The 16,370-nt window shown below is 37.7% G+C and overlaps 1 protein-coding gene across 3 annotated transcripts in view; it reads right to left on the minus strand.

The window, feature by feature from the left end:
- The window catches only part of gria3b (glutamate receptor, ionotropic, AMPA 3b), a 124,204-nt gene that overhangs the window by 26,197 nt on the left and 81,637 nt on the right, over positions 1-16,370 (minus strand). For all 3 annotated transcript variants that reach the window (XR_009649377.1, XM_060885036.1, XM_060885035.1), the window contains exons 5-11: positions 14,166-14,219; positions 12,850-13,011; positions 11,453-11,620; positions 11,140-11,244; positions 9,495-9,602; positions 6,917-7,123; positions 2,890-3,263 (exon numbers count right to left, since the gene is read on the minus strand). Coding sequence is in view for 2 of the 3 variants with exons in the window: in XM_060885036.1 (XP_060741019.1) it covers positions 2,890-3,263; positions 6,917-7,123; positions 9,495-9,602; positions 11,140-11,244; positions 11,453-11,620; positions 12,850-13,011; positions 14,166-14,219 (1,178 nt within the window). In the remaining variant the exon portion in view is untranslated. The remainder of the gene's footprint in view (positions 1-2,889; positions 3,264-6,916; positions 7,124-9,494; positions 9,603-11,139; positions 11,245-11,452; positions 11,621-12,849; positions 13,012-14,165; positions 14,220-16,370) is intronic.

Below are 16,370 nucleotides of genomic sequence, written 5' to 3' on the forward strand. Positions count from 1 at the left end.
TAATAGTGGCATTTCTGTTAGAATTTTATTCATTTGGAATAAATAAGAGGCTTTGCTCAGCTTAGAACATCTAAAATTCAGCATTATACCCAAGGGTCAAAGTCCAGTATTAATCTGGGCTTCTACTCCCTGAGGGGTCCCCAAAGTCATTTATTAAACAGCTCATTATGATTAAGCATTTCCAGTAAGCATAGCAACTAAATCTGCACTTTATTGCCTGTTGTTATTATAATCCCTGCAGCAAAATATATGAGGTAATTCGTTTTTTTCTCTTGCACCCTAGACAAATAGAACCAGTTTGTGTTGAAATTTAGATCCATTTGATGGCTGTATGCTTGCCTCGAATGCAGTTTTCTGTCACTCATGTACTCTGAGAAACACATAAATGACACACAGCACTGCAGGATTTTATGGACTGATGCAATGTAATTATTTGGTTTGCGGTGGTATTGACAATAGGGTAGAGAAGAGAACAGTGTTGCTGTGTCATCAGAATAAGCAGATTATCCTGGAGATGTATGAGTCAACTGCAAACAACACCACTGTATTTATCTCATTCAGACTAGAGGAAATCAAGTGAACCGAGAGGCTGAGCAGAAACATGTTCTTAATACTTCTACTATTTCCTAAGTGATATCCATTATTTAATGTTTCTTTAATAGAATTCTTTTATCTTAATTCTCATTTGGTTCATTGTTGGTGCTGGATTCAATAGTAGTCTGTTATTAGAAAAAGAAGCATTACAATGAAGACACAAGTTAGTGAAAATACAATTGTAATCACTTTAAACTAAATTAGATTTATACTGACCAGTACATTTCACTCAATATAAACTAAGTTTAATCCATGAAAAATTGTCCATTACAGTCAATTGTTGAATAATGTATTAAATCACCCAGAATAATCCACTTAGCCACAATGAGAAAAGATCTGTCATGAAAAATACAAAGCATCTCCTGACTCGGGCAAAATGACTCGCCAAATAAATAAATAAATAAATAAATAAATAAAAATCTACTTCATTCTAACTATTAAAATCTCCACAATAAATGTGTTTTCCTTCTCATTACGCAATACTAACTTTGTTTTAATAGGATTAGATTTGTTTTTGCATTTTTATACTAAACCCATTTGTTTGCAATTGCTCATTTCTGTTATTTGTCTAAAGCTTCGACAAGCTCCACAGGAGAAATATTTGGAGATGTGCAAAATGATCTGTGACAGACTGCAGCATGATGTAGTCCTAATTAATCAGCTTCCTGCTGCTGTATTTAGGAACAGCTTGAACCCATTTCAGGTGCGAGCAAAAAACTAAAGTCCAACACAAACATATAAAAAGGTTAAAGATGAGAAAACCATAACTGAAACTAAAGCCACTATCAAATTTATCAGGAATTTCAAAATATTATTATGATGTGTGTGATGTAAAATAGTTTATGCATATGCCAAATTTTATCACAAGGGATGTCTGCATGGTAATATTCAATTTAAGGTTAATAAAGGGTAATAAACTATTAAGTAAAAGCATGTATAAATAAATACATTAAATAAACAAATAAACATTAAATAGAAATTAATGTGGTATTACAGCAGTAAGTTAAATACTTATTAAGTACTTATTCTGTAATGTTTAAAATGCATTTTATATTTCTACTTGTGCAGTGTACTTCATGAATATCATTAGATTATATTTATATAATTCAGTTATTTGGCATACAATATTTATTTATAACATATAGTTATCAGATGAAAACGTTTTCCCATATAATAATATTATTTATTATTTCCCCAGTCCTAGTGCCCCATTGCCTTGCATGATTTCAAGCTACCTCTTTCCCCAAAAGTAGGTGCTAGAGGCAAGAAATATACTTTCAAAGCAATATAATAGAGTTGGTTATCCAATATTTAGTATAGAAATTGTTTTATTGTATATTTAGTAATGGTTTTATATGTACAGTATAAAGCATGCTGGGTGGTTTGCTGTTACAGGTCAGTGATCAATGAGAGTAACAGTATGTCTGTATTTATTTATTCCTCTTCTATCACAGCAATCTATCAACATTAATAAAATAAAATAAATTGAAACATAAAAATAACATTATATGAATGCTAGTCATCACTTACATTTTAATAGCTATAAACAATCATCTTTAATTATATCGCAACTACTGCTTGAGCTCAGAATAATGACTTCAACAAAATAATTAATATAAAAATTCTGAGATTTAAATTTACTTATTTAAGTTAATTTAAAAGTTATGTATAAATGATGTAAAAACAAACTGTAAAGTGATATCGTATTTATTTGTTTTATTTTACTAATCCAATTTGCCCCCATTGCTGTAAAATACAATATTATTTTAGAATATAACAGTAGGAAGACAGTAAAAGTGAATATAAACACATTTACAGAAATGTTTTCATGTTCTGAGATTACTGCAGTTAGCTTTTGTTAATCCATTGCCCTGTGCACAAGACATACTGTAAATTCATGGAGCAGTGAAAGTCTGGATTGAGCTCCGACTACAGTCTATGCTTCTGATGAGTTCCTTAGTGTTTAAAAAGAAATTTATATCAGAGTAAAGGTAAATGGAAATTTAATAGGACACAAACAAGCTTGTGCTTTCAGTGTATCCTACTGCGCATGGATCTCATTATCACAGACACTTTAATTCATTTAAGAAACCATTGCAAGCCTTCTATAACTGGATTGGAATTACTCAACATTTCCTAACATGTCCTAAACTATCTAAACAGCTGCTACAGAGTGAGAAGGCACAGACCCTTAAACTGAAAGCTCAAACCCACTGTGGGATAAATGATGGCTGTTTTTATGGCTGTATATTTTTGCAAAAAGTATGAGAGTAGAATAGTGATGAGGCCACCAACCTTGGTGAGATATCACAGCCCTGCTGCATGAATGCCCCCAGAGAGAACCACAGGCTGTTAAAAATCCCAAAGTCATTAGGCGGGTCGGGAGGAGTCTGGGGATCTTTGGCTTCATCTGTCTCGTCCAGATGCCATTCGTACGGACTGAAGCGGCTCACGAGGAACAGCACCACACTCACGCCGATGTAGGCGAACACTATGCACATCCAGATCTCATATGCCAGCGGGTCCAGGAACGAGAACACGCCTGGCTTGGACTTCTGAGGTTTCTTGATCATAATAGAAATACCCAAGCTCATGAAGGGCTTAGAAAAATCTATCACTTCTTCTCGAACCAGCGTTATAGTCAGTGGTGCAACAGCTATGTCCGCTCTCTAAAAGAAAAAAAAAAAAGGCACGTGTAGCAGCACTTGTTAGTGTAACTTGTTCGTGTAAAGTTGTCAATAGATTTGCAACCCAAAAGCATTTCCTGCATTTAACAAATGGAATTTTTAAACATGCTCTAAATCAGTCACTGTTTTTAGTATTTGGGTATCTTTGTTCCTTGACAAGCTCATCACACAAGTGAATGTCATTTTGCATGCATCCTCTTTGAAACAAAATTAAAAAAACAAGCAAGAAAGGGATTCTAAATAAATACTTTGCCTTTGCCCCAGGGTACAGTTCCCTACACTGCAGAACTTAAAATAAGGCTCCTGTTAAAAAAAAGAGGACATCCAGTGCCTCGGAGCATCTACAAAAGATATGCAAAGCACAACAGTTTTGATTGCACAGTGCCGAAAAAGACAGCTGAGCTTTTACAAGCAATTCAATGGCTTAAGCCTTATGCTGACCTCCACTTCATTCGGCCTAAAGGAGACTGCAAATCTTTTGCCTAACACTTTCTGTCCTCCTCATGTGTCACCAACTGCTGCTCTGGGAACTGTGGGCTTGAGATGTGACAAGCAGAATCTGTAGCAGCTTCAGCTTTGTCTCTCGAGGGCAGTCGAATGTAAGGTCAGCAAGAGATCCCAGATCTCTGATCCTTCCCCCACCACGAAGCTATTAGTTATGCAATAAGGCAAGATAAGGTCATGGAAACTTTGCAGGTGACTGGTGGGTATAAAAGCTCCATGCAAATATTCATTTCCTTTTATCTTGCAGTCAGTAGTGAGTGGAACACTAGCGTACTGTCTCAATAAATCATAGAATAATTTGCATATAAATAGCTAATTAAGTGTCTACCAGAAGTGATTTATCGGTAAGGCAGAAACACACCTCGGATCTCTTCTTCCTGCACTATGGATAAATAATTAGACCTGATCATCTTTTCTAAATCCAGGGTGAAATATGTACTAAATATATAATAACTGTGTGTGTGTTTGGTATGATCGGAGTGTAATTTGCATGAAGATTTATAATAATAGTAATAATAATAATAATAATAATAATAATAATAATAATAATAATAATAAGTATTATTATTATTATTATTATTATTATTATTATTATTATTATTTTTATTATTTTTATTATTATTATTATTGTTATTAATCAGTGGTGCATCTAGGTTCATACTATCAAGCCAAATGCTTAATTATGCTACAGTAGCTGTACCCGGCAGCTCTGTAAAAGTAGAAATTATGCTGGTGTGTTTAAGTGACTTATGAAAAAGCAACTTCTGGTACAAACTATCGATTTGTGGATGACTTTGTAATGCACTTCATAGTTTATAATACAATTGAAGATATAGAAAATACAATCCTGAGCAAATAGAAACTGAAAAAAAAAAAAAAGAAAACATCTTCACAGTCACACATCATTATTCCATGTAATAACCAATAAACAGATGTGGATCTCAGCATGACAGTCAATACTGAGCATCAACAACAACAAAAGCCTGTACAGGCCAACATATGAGGGTGACCTTTAAAATGCATGGAGAATAAAATAAATATTCTGGTCAAAAGGTCATGACAGTATTAGCCCTAACTGTCCAGGCTGATGTAGCACACCAAGTGTTCTAGACTAAATGGAAATGTTTTTCTTCTTCTCCTACCTAGAGTGGACTTTCTTACCCTCATTTTGAGTGTAATTTCGACCCAGAGCACATCAAAAATAGGCAATTTCTTTGGCTGATAGTTAGGAAATTGAACAGATGAGGTAACCCAACTCTCATACATTTTATATACAGCTGTTCAGTGCAGGCCGGAAGAATTGGGAATGATTTCACTGGCTTTGCCTGCATTTACAGCACGGGAGCACGTTGACAAATGAAAAAGTGAATGCTTGGCCTGGTACAAGCAGTGAAAGTGGCTTTCTGATGTAGTGATGCTGAGATGAATCAGTGGGCAGCACACTGTGAGGCAGTAGACCACAAAGCACAATTTTACCTCTCGTATTGAACCGGATTTAGCCGCCCCTATGTGTATTAATTGCTGCTATTGCTGCGTGTAATGACATCATGCTAACTGACTTTAATACACAAGCTACTTACACTATATGGACAAAGACTGTGGACCTGTGGACACCTGACTATCACCCCCATATGGGGTTGTTCCCCCAAACTGTGGCCTCAAAATTGGAAGCACAAAGTTGTGTAGAATACCTTGTACTAATGCTGTAACTGGAAACTAAAGGCCCAAACCTGTTCCATTATGACTGTGCCTCTGTGCACAAAGTGAGCTCCATGATGAGATGGTTTGACAAGGTGGAGCAAAGAAACTGAGTGTCCAGTACAGAACCCTGTCCTCAACCACACTGAACACCTTTGGGGTGAACAGGAACACTGACTGCACCTCAGACCTCCTCACCTTTACTGCACGAAATATTGTTTGAACATTCAGTATTCACATACAGTATTTACACTGGTCGGCGCTGTTTCTGTTTACTGTTTATTGTCTTTTGTGTATTGTATTTTTTGTACTTTTTGTATTGTCTAGAAACTTTTTGTCCTGCACTGTCTTTTGTCCTGCACTGTCTTGTCTGTCTTGTTTGTCTTGTCCTGCACTGTTTGTACCAGGTTGCACAGTTGCACTTTATGTGGCTAGGACTACTTACAAGTCCTTAGTCTTGTCTTTGTTTTATGTAGCACCACAATTTTTTGTTGTCTCATTTCACTGTGTACTGCAACAGCTATATATGGTTGAAATGACAATAAAAGCTTCTTGACTTGACTTGACTTGACTTGACCCTTAATCAGTGCCTGACCTCACCGATGCTTTTGTGTCTGAATGAACACAAATCTCCACAACCATGCTCCATTATCTAGTAGAAAGCCTTTACAGAAGAGTGAAGGTTATTATAACTGGAATGGGGATTGGGATGCTCCCCATATGGGTGAAATAGTCCGTTGTCCACAATCGTTTGGCCATATAGTATAGTATATATAGTACATGAGTACAGGACATGTGTACAGGACATGGTGCATTGTCCTCATTTGTTGTCATAAGTGCTGCCCCATTCATTCATTCATTCATCTTCTACCGCTTATCCGAACTACCTCGGGTCACGGGGAGCCTGTGCCTATCTCAGGCGTCATTGGGCATCAAGGCAGGATACACCCTGGACGGAGTGCCAACCCATTCCTAGGGACAATTTTCCAGATGCCAATCAACCTACCATGCATGTCTTTGGACCGGGGGAGGAAACCGGAGTACCCGGAGGAAACCCCTGAGGCACGGGGAGAACATGCAAACTCCATACAGACAAGGTGGAGGTGGGAATCGAACGTGCTAACCACTAAGCCACCGTGCCCCAGTGCTGCCCCAATAAATTGTTAAATCTGGTTTATATATATAAATATAGAATAAAAAGAATATATATAGAAGGGGGGCACGGTGGCTTAGTGGTTAGCACGTTTACTTTTAATATATATATTTTTTAAATATATATATCTTAGCCCCTTCTCTTGTCCTTTACCAGTTCAGAATTCCCTCCCTTTGGTCAGTCTTCCAAACAAGCACATATACAATCCTGTCTGACATATTTAAGGAGAAGAATGAATTAGTGGAGAGAGATAAGATGGTAAAAATAAACTGGTACTCACCCCATATACTAGTTCACCCACCATCCCGTTCCATGTTTTGGTCTCAGGGTCACGGGCGCCATACTTTCCGTCCATGACTATGGACAGTCTGTACTTAATCCCAACGTGTTTGGCTATCTCAGAAGCTAAATCGACACAGTAGCCTTCATACTTCTCATTGCCTTCCAGATGCATATGGTTTTTCTTGTACATCACATACGGTGCTTCCTGTTAATCAAACACACGCTGGTTTATTGTCATCTGTGCGCGACAGTCACCAGAGCCGAATGACAGCTGAACAGTTAAAAGCATGCAAAGGTGTGCAGGGTAATCATATACAGACCTGCTCACTCTCCTTCTTTCTCTCTTTCACTCCAACACACACACTTTCATACACTCATTCTCACTTTCTAGATCTCCATACTCTTTCAAGATCACTCTTTACCTCAGACACACACACACCTGTACACAATTTAAACAGCATGACATCAAGAACACGATGGATAAGACAAAGAGAACAAACATGGAGTCGTGTGATTTTGACGAGACCCCTTTTTCTAATGCACCCAGCCCCTACTAACAATATGACTGTGAAGATGGATGGAGAACAATGACACAAAACCACACCCTGTTCCACACACTCCCTCAGTGTTGGAGTTTGAACTTTAGAGTGGGGGCTGAGTTGCATTATCTAACCAAATGTTCACACTAACAAGCAACAAAGCAACAGGTGACAGGTGACAGGTTTAGTTTCTACATACATGTGTTACAGATAATCATGATTTCATGACTATGTAAAAAAAAGTATCGTGCTTTTGCACTAATTAGGTAAGACTCATTCAAGCAAAAAAAAAAAACTTAAATGAGTTTTTGACCAATCCTGTGCTGTTCTTTCCACATATTTTTCAGTTCAACCTTTATCTATCTGCAGTAATTTCCAATTTACTATTTGAAAATGAAAAAAAAAAACAAAAACGGAGGAACTCTTGTAACTGTGGCTTCTTCATATTTGGTCATAAATGACTACTTGATAAATGTGAGACAATACAACAAAAAAATAAGCTTGGATAGCAGTAACAGGGATTGTTTTTGTGCTTCAGATGAATGTATGTAGCTACTACAGTTAGCTTGCTAATCTGGAAATGAAGCTAGTAAGAAATGTAGCATGGAACATTTCACGTCAGTTAATGCATTATGTACTATGGGTTTAATTAGTTAGCTATTAAGAAGCATTGATGTCTTGGCTGCTATCATTTTACATCAGAAATATACAAACAAACAAAAACCCACATATGACAATGGTAGCAGTTTCTATGCACCCAACCAAAGACAAACTATAAGCAATGTGTTGCTTGTTAGCATGAACGTAAGGTAAGTGGTGAGAGATTGGTTTGGTGGTCAGGGTCTAGAGAGGTGATTTCCTTTTCATAAAGTAAATGGCAGTGACTGGAGACAGACAAATCCGCTTCAAGCATGTTGCATCATTGTGTGACTTCATTCCAGGAAAAAACAGTGAACAACATGAGCATACATACTAGCAGATAATAAAAGCATCATTAGGATTAAAAACTCAAATACCTGGCCACACCAATACTAAAAACTGCACAAGCATGTCTTCTTGTCTCTCTTGTCTCTCCATTAAAGGCACAGCAGTCACTTTTTTTTTAGCACATCATTACCAAACCATAGGGCTTCACACACTGAGAGAGCTTCCCTATTAGAGTCAGAGACAATTTGGTTGCCAGTGGGATAGCAATGGTTTGTTTGCTTTGTGCTGAATACATCCTTTCACCTCGTCTTTTCCGGGACGCTCCCCATTCCGTGCTAGAATGTATGGATCTAGTGACGAGGAAAACAACTCAAGGCTGTTTATTGTTTCATGCTTAAGTCATTATACACTTTTGTAGATGAGAGACAACACGAATACACCAAATGTTTTGTTCTAAAATGTTGTTCTGTGCTTGGTTTAAAATCATCAATCAAGCTGAACTTTTCAATCAAGGAGTCTTGATGATAGTAGAAGGTGAAAGAAATTATCAGTAGTGGTCAGCATAAAATGAAAAAAAAAAGGCAAAAAATAGTCAGCAAACAAAAAGCTAGCCTGACGATTATCACTGACCTCTATTTTTTTTTGTTTTTTATTTCTGTGCCTCAGACAAACCATTGAACCCTTTGAATCATTGCTGCGATTTCGCTGGCTTGTGGATTCTGTGTGTCATGACCATTTACTTGATGAGTGGAGACAGGTCTTACTTACGTATGCACTGTATGTCAAGTTTGATGATGGGAACATAAACAAAATTAAAAAAAAAAAAAAAACATTACCGTTGTACCAAATGCCGTTATTGTGATGTCACTGCTATGACAGGCCACTGGAATATGGAAACTCAAAATGCTTTGTCACCCACACGGATACAGTTGAAACACTCATTGTGTATTTTGCCCATCGACTGTTTCAACGTGTAGTGAGTGGATGGAAAGCAACGCAAAAGAAATATACTTCTAGCCGCCCAGGACAGAATGTATCAATCTGTAAGTCTACACCATGACCCTGAGTGGCAGAATATGTGACACATTTAAAACACTGTGGAACGTGTACCATAATAGTAGTGACCACAATTGTTCGGTTTTCCACTGAGGACGAATCGTTGCTGTATGGCTGATCCATTATATTTACAAAGCGCTCAAACTCGTTCCAGTACCCGATCTGCAAAAGGGAAAACATTTTTGTTATTATCAAAACGACAGCCATTTTAAGCACATTAATGCTTTCCTCTGCCCACGGTTTTTTCCTCCCCCTCCTTTAAAATAATTACTTCATGTACAGGCAAGAAGCTAAAGAGGCTGCCGGAGATCTATAAAGCTATAAAGGCGTTCTCTCATAAGACTATGTTCATTAAAATGGCATTAGGTGCCTGAGCTGCTATCGCCTCCTGTTAAATGGAAGTAGAAGTAGGAGTGTCTGGCAGACAGCTTTTAAATATGGAGAATGCTTAACTGTACAAGCAACGGGCAGCTCTTGAAACAGCCAGAAAAACAGAACAAGGAAATGGGAGGAGTGTGCGGCTTAAATGCTATTTGATGGCATAAAGTGTTACTTGTTTATCCTCAGATTAATAGATGAAGGCACTCAAATACAGCATCGATTTGTTTCCATTAATAATCCAGGAGTTTTAAGCTTTGCTAAACAAAAGTTTTGAAATGCAGTAGCACAAGAACTAGATGGCCATTAATAGTTTTAACTGCTTAGTAAAGGAGAACTAGCGTTAGCATTGTGTCAGGCACTAATGGGGACAGAAGGGCCATTGAAGTGGGAGAAACTGAGCCCTAATATAAACTGCAAGGACAAACAGTGTCCCATAAACCACTAGACTGTTCCTACTCTTCAGATGCTCACAGCATTCTCACATTTACACTTCAGCTGCTATGCTAACTGAAGCAAAGCTTTAGTCAGCTTTAGCTATGAGGAATCAGTTCTCACTTTGCTGTCAATACTGTCAATAGCAAACTGATATTTCATATTTCTAAAGAGATAAAGTAAAAATCTAGATGACACACATTGAGAGTTGATACATAAAGTGTAAAGCTCTCTTTTATAGACATTCATTCTGAGACATTTTCTATGTCCATATGCTTTTAAATTCTTTTTTAATTGTTTCTTTATTTTTAGATTATTAATAGTAATCTTATGATCATTGCTTGATTTTAGGATCACTATCACACTGTACAAAAAGATTTCTTGAGGTAAAATCATAGTGGCTGGTTTCTGTCACAAACTGGATGATAAAGGTCTCCATGGCATATTATGCATAGATGAGCCGCTTATGGTAGACCTTCGATTAAGTACATTTACTTTGACATCATAAATCAATGTGATCTGGGCTTGTTCAGAAAATGGGATCATATAAAAAGAAAACATTTAAAGATTTGCTTGAGGTAATAAAAATAGTTCTTCTTGAAAAAAAAAAATAGTTCGGCTTGTAACGTTTAGACAACGTCATTGGCTTTTTTGTTATGTGCTACATCCAAATTTACTTCACTTCTAATCACACAGAGCCATCACTTTATAATCACTTTATAATCACTTTATAACGTAGCCTTTATAACTGCATTCTATGTGGCATCTACAATCTTCTTCAAAAAAAGGAGAGTGACATATTTGAAGGACACACGTTTGCAAACTCTCTCTCTTTCGCTCTTTCTGTTTTTTTGATATCTAGAAGGATTTCAATTTGTTTGCATACCTTTCTTGGCCCTCCTGCTTTCATCTCATAAACGTCGATAGTGTAGTTTGATCTGCGGCCGAAACTGTCAAACTGGATATTGCCAGTCATCCCATGCACTTGGACCTGTCAAGGTAAAGTAAGGATGAACCCTGACAAAATAATGGGCAGCATTCCAAGCCTTTAAGGCCAAATGGAAGGTGGCAGTGCATTGCAATTGAGTCATTTACGGCAGCACACTGAGCATGCATGCATGAACAGTTCATTTTGAGGAACAGAAATGGGGGAGTACAAGAAAGTCAGAACTGAGCTGATACAGAGTGAATTTTCCTACCATTTTGAGAGCCCTCTCAATATCGATGCCTTGACTCCAGGGGACAGCTGGGTTGGCCAAGCAATCTCCAGCACTGCCCCGCCTTGAGACATCCACACGCTGGCGCCGCAGGTACCGGAAGGCCTCCGCTATCACCAGGATGGCATCGTATGACAATGCGGAGGTGTACTGCACAGAGACACCATTAGATGGTTATTGCTTACTACCTTCCTCAGTGACGACTAGTCTGCATTCTGAGTCTTTGGGACAACCAGGACTACATCCTCCCTTTTGTCTTGTTCAATGGGAGCTAGTGCATTGCTCCAATTAATGCTTTCTTTTTTCTTAAGCACCTGGTGCAACTCAAGAACTCATTATCAAGCCCTTTGTGAGTTAAATCAGGTGGATTCATTTAGCCATATTAGCACTGTGTGCAGAAAACTACATAGCTGTTCAATGAAGCCCGAGGGCTGGAGCTGAGTTCAGCGAACACTTCCATATACGTTCCATATTAAGCAAGAGCAACAATATGTCCTTCCATTAAACCAGCAGCTCATCCTATGTATGTACATGTGTCTCGCTTACAATGTTCTATACAGGATAATTGCAACGCGTCACCACATATAATCATAACTTGGTCTGACATTAAACAGAAAGAAGATTCATGTCATGCTGTTCTATTCATATTTACAAAAGTGCATTGTTTCTGCTTGTGGAAACGGCTCTAAATTGGGTTCTAATTACAGTGAAGTGTAAAATGTTTAGCATTGTGTGGAACAGTATTTCAGTCCTATTGTTGTTGTGAGGTGACACCTGTAATTACGCTGCATCTCACCGAACAAGCCTGGAATGCACTGACATCCACTAATTTGCAGTGAGCAATAGTTTTTGTTTTCTATTACACCCAGAAATCTTAAGGAAGTATCAATGTGAGTTGCATTGTAGAATGAAGACCCATAGATCGGGTCCACTTTTATTTACTGCTAGTTCGAGCTATTATACATAAATACTAGATTATTACTTTTATGCATTTCATGCAAAATCCTGCTCTAGAACTTTCTCTGACCTGTTTGGTTATTTGATGTCAGCCCACACCTGCATGACTCACTGAAGAACCACTTTAAATCCATCTCTTTTGCTGATTTTTGTTTAATTAGATGTAAATTGAAGCACCGGTTCTAACCCAGCTTTGTACTGGACATCAATAAATTGACTGCTGTGAGGGGGCGGAAAAGCAGATGAGGAAAAGGATACAAGAAAGAGGCAAGAGGCAAGAGGAAAGAATAAGCAGTAGCAATGGCTACTGAAGAAGAGAGAAGGCGAAAGGAAGAAGGGAACAGAGACAGAAATAAGAAAACAGAAGGCTGTTCGATAAGGCATAATGGTGCTTTTTCTAGTGTACAACATGAAAGGCTTACCTTCAGAGGTGTGTTCCTTGCCTCTGGGAATTCTCTTTCATCTAACCGGTCCCAGCGCTGGAGGAACTGCTGCACGACAGCGTTCTCAGGATTGATTATTTGAAAGCCACTTATGTTGGCGCCGCCGACGTATACCTTGTCCAGGCTCACATTGGAGAAGCCCTGAAAAGAAAAATAAAGTAATAAAGAATAAGACAACCTGAGAGTCAACTGTTGGATAAATTGATCGCACGCATTAGAACAGATTTGCTGTTAGTGTTTTTTAGATGTACATGCATGCTTTACCATGCATCTTCATGCAAATGTCACTAAACTTCACGTAAAAAATTCGTAACGCAAATACAGAGTATGACATGAAAAGTTTTATTGAGTATACAAGAATGAAAAACAATAAAATAACAAAGAAATATGGAGGATAAAAAAACCTGAATTTCAACTAAATAAATAAATAGAGCTTACTATGTGGATGTGAAAGGGAAGAAAGAATTTGGGAAAATATAAAAGTGTATATGACTGCAGATCAGTGTTAGAACAATGACTATTTTGAGTAAATTGCAGATCTGCAGATGTATACAACTGTAGTACAAAAAGACAGGATGTATATTTATAGATGTGATTTTATATGTACCATACAGTAAAACTAAGTAATTAAGTAAAATAACTACTATTAGCATTATTCTAAAAATGCGATATATAAACAACAAATATTCTATATAACATATATATATATATCTAACATTTAAACATCTATCTATCTATCTATCTATCTATCTATCTATCTATCTATCTATCTATCTATCTATCTATCTATCTATCTATCATCTATCTATCTATCTATCATCTATCTATCTATCTATCTATCTATCTATCTATCTATCTATCTATCTATCTATCTATCTATCTATCTATCTATCTATTTATCCATCCATCCATCCATCTATTCATCTATCCATTCATCTACAACAACCCAGAGCTAAAATACTGTGCTGCTTCTTATTTCATCAAACATCTCACGGTATTGACAACTGCTTAATCACACAGGGATTCTTGTCATGGAAACCAGCACTCTGTTCAGTAGAACAGTGAATCCCTGACACAAGACATGTCTTTATTCATAAGAAAAGAGCTACAACAGTACTACACTGAGTGGTAGATACAGTACAGTGTGCACATAAATCCATGTGCATGCTATAGTCATAAATTTATGTAACTTACACGTACCCAGAGCAGGCCATGTTACTGATCTTCCTACATATCTCTGCTTGACTGATACCTATTCTTTCCCATGGGGGAAAAAGCTTGCGGGTGAGACTCACCAGATTGGCCAAGATGTAATGGTAGCCTCGGCTGTTCTTGCCCAGGGTCACAACCTGAGGGAGGAGAATCAATAATGGTTAGCCATCCATGTAAGAGCCATCAGGCAGATACAAGGAGCTGTGTTAAGCTTTCTCAGAGTGGCTTGCATAGCAGACCGTCTTAAATACAGTGGCGGCCTCCTGCGAGGTGACAAAGGAGCTAAATGCTGATGGATGTCTCTTCTCTCTAGGAGGGCTGCCTGAGGTGTTGTCATGCTGTGAATAAAAAGACTAGTTTTATCTTCAGTATGTGCTTTTTCTATGTAGCAAGGAATGGTTATGTCCTACATTTAGGTGTAACTTTCAACTTGAAAAACATCACTGAAACCTAATGTCTATCTACTGTAGCGGTAGAGCATGTGCAATTACCACAGACAACAATTTCAAACAAATTCTCTTTAAAGGGAAAAGAACACAACTCATTTACTCAAAACTTGCCATATAATGCAGATTCAAAATTGCTGCCATTATACTGTAACAGCTTGTTGGAGAATAGATAAAAGAATGTCTTACGAAAGCTTTGTAGTTTTAATGCTTTGCTGCAGATAATGAAATATTAGACACATTACTAATGTTTTCTTTAAGAGTCTGCATTATTCAGGCAAATAGGCTATGTTTACACATCTCCTTTCCTCGTAATAACCACGAATATTTTCTAAAAGGTTTCCCCATCCCCATAAGAATACATATATGCAGATTTATTTTATATGAAGAAAGGGCAGAATTTTCAGAATGTGTTGGTTAATAACTATCCCACACAAAGAGAAGTTGTAGTATTGTTGTAGTATAAGAGGAATAAAACAAATCAGGTCAAGCTGTAATTCATTGCATACAATGTTTACAATCTAGCTTTCAGATTTCATGAATGTATTTTACAGAAGTATTTCTTTGGCATAAATCTTTTATTAACAGCATTCATTAAACAGTGAAAATGAACCTGCCATTAACCTTCCGTTGAGTTTCAGATAATTAATTACTACTATTATTTGTTGAACCCTGTTGAATATGAATGAAAAACTTGGTGAAATGCTAAATACTTGCTCATTACATTCTATGATTTTGCTAGAAATGTCAAGCAATTCAAATCAACACATTCGCCTGGCTCCTTTGCTGATGCAGTGGACTGTTCACTGCCTGAAGGGAATGGCACATGAGATAGCAGAGCTTTGCTTCCACTAATCTGATCTTATCTGGTTGCTCAAGTAGGTCAGTCCATTCTGACTGTGACAGCAAGTTCAAGTCATGCCAGGGGAGAGAAAGAGAGGCACAGAAAGTCTGCGGGGGAAATAGTCCAGAGAGTGAAGAAATAAGAACCGGGTGAGAGAAGAGATAGAAGACGGCATGTTGAATAAAGGCGTCATTGATAATGGCATATTGCAGAAAAGTGGGACTTTGTGATCTTAAATGAATCCTAACAAGCTCAGAAGGCATTACAGATATCTAACAAACATTCCTTACAGTAACATGTGCCAAGTATTGTGTAAGCTCAAAATTAAACAAGATGAATGGTTTCTATTCGGTACATTTGTGTTACACATGATGCGTAAGCTCATGAAATAATTATGGAATGCTTCATTAGTTGTATCAGGGCTGTCAGAGGAAAAGTGTGCTAAAAAGCACAATGAATCCAATTACATATCCAATTACAAAGTCATCCTTTTGCTGCTATAATCATAGATGACTAACTCTACATCAGCAGTATCAGAGATGAAGATCTCAAGTCTCTGTGCCGCCGAGTGAGAGTGATAAACATTGTTCAACATGATGGCCTTGACTTTTGGCTCTGGTAAAGGTGGCTGGAGCCAGTGACTGTATCAGTCCTCTCCCACACACAGATCATGCTGTGGGTCCTCATGCACCTGAGCAGGAGCTGGCTGCAGAACACTGCCTCACAACCTGCAAACCAGCAGGAAGACTCTACAACTTTAGTTCAGGCACAGCACGGGCTTAATGACATTGTTCCTTCCAGAGGACTGATCCTGGCCGCACCTCTTGTAGATTGCAGCCCTGAAAAAAAAAACTCAACAAAAAAAAAAAACAGTGCACACACAAGCTAATTAATTTGCCTTTCCAAATACAAGGCTGGAAGCCAAGTCAAGCTGAGTTGTAGCCTCTGCATTCCAATCTGTGCTTTAGTCTATGGACTAACCTTGAGAGGTCTTTTGT

Source organism: Tachysurus vachellii, chromosome 13, assembly GCF_030014155.1.
Source record: "Tachysurus vachellii isolate PV-2020 chromosome 13, HZAU_Pvac_v1, whole genome shotgun sequence".
Classification (NCBI taxonomy): domain Eukaryota; kingdom Metazoa; phylum Chordata; class Actinopteri; order Siluriformes; family Bagridae; genus Tachysurus; species Tachysurus vachellii.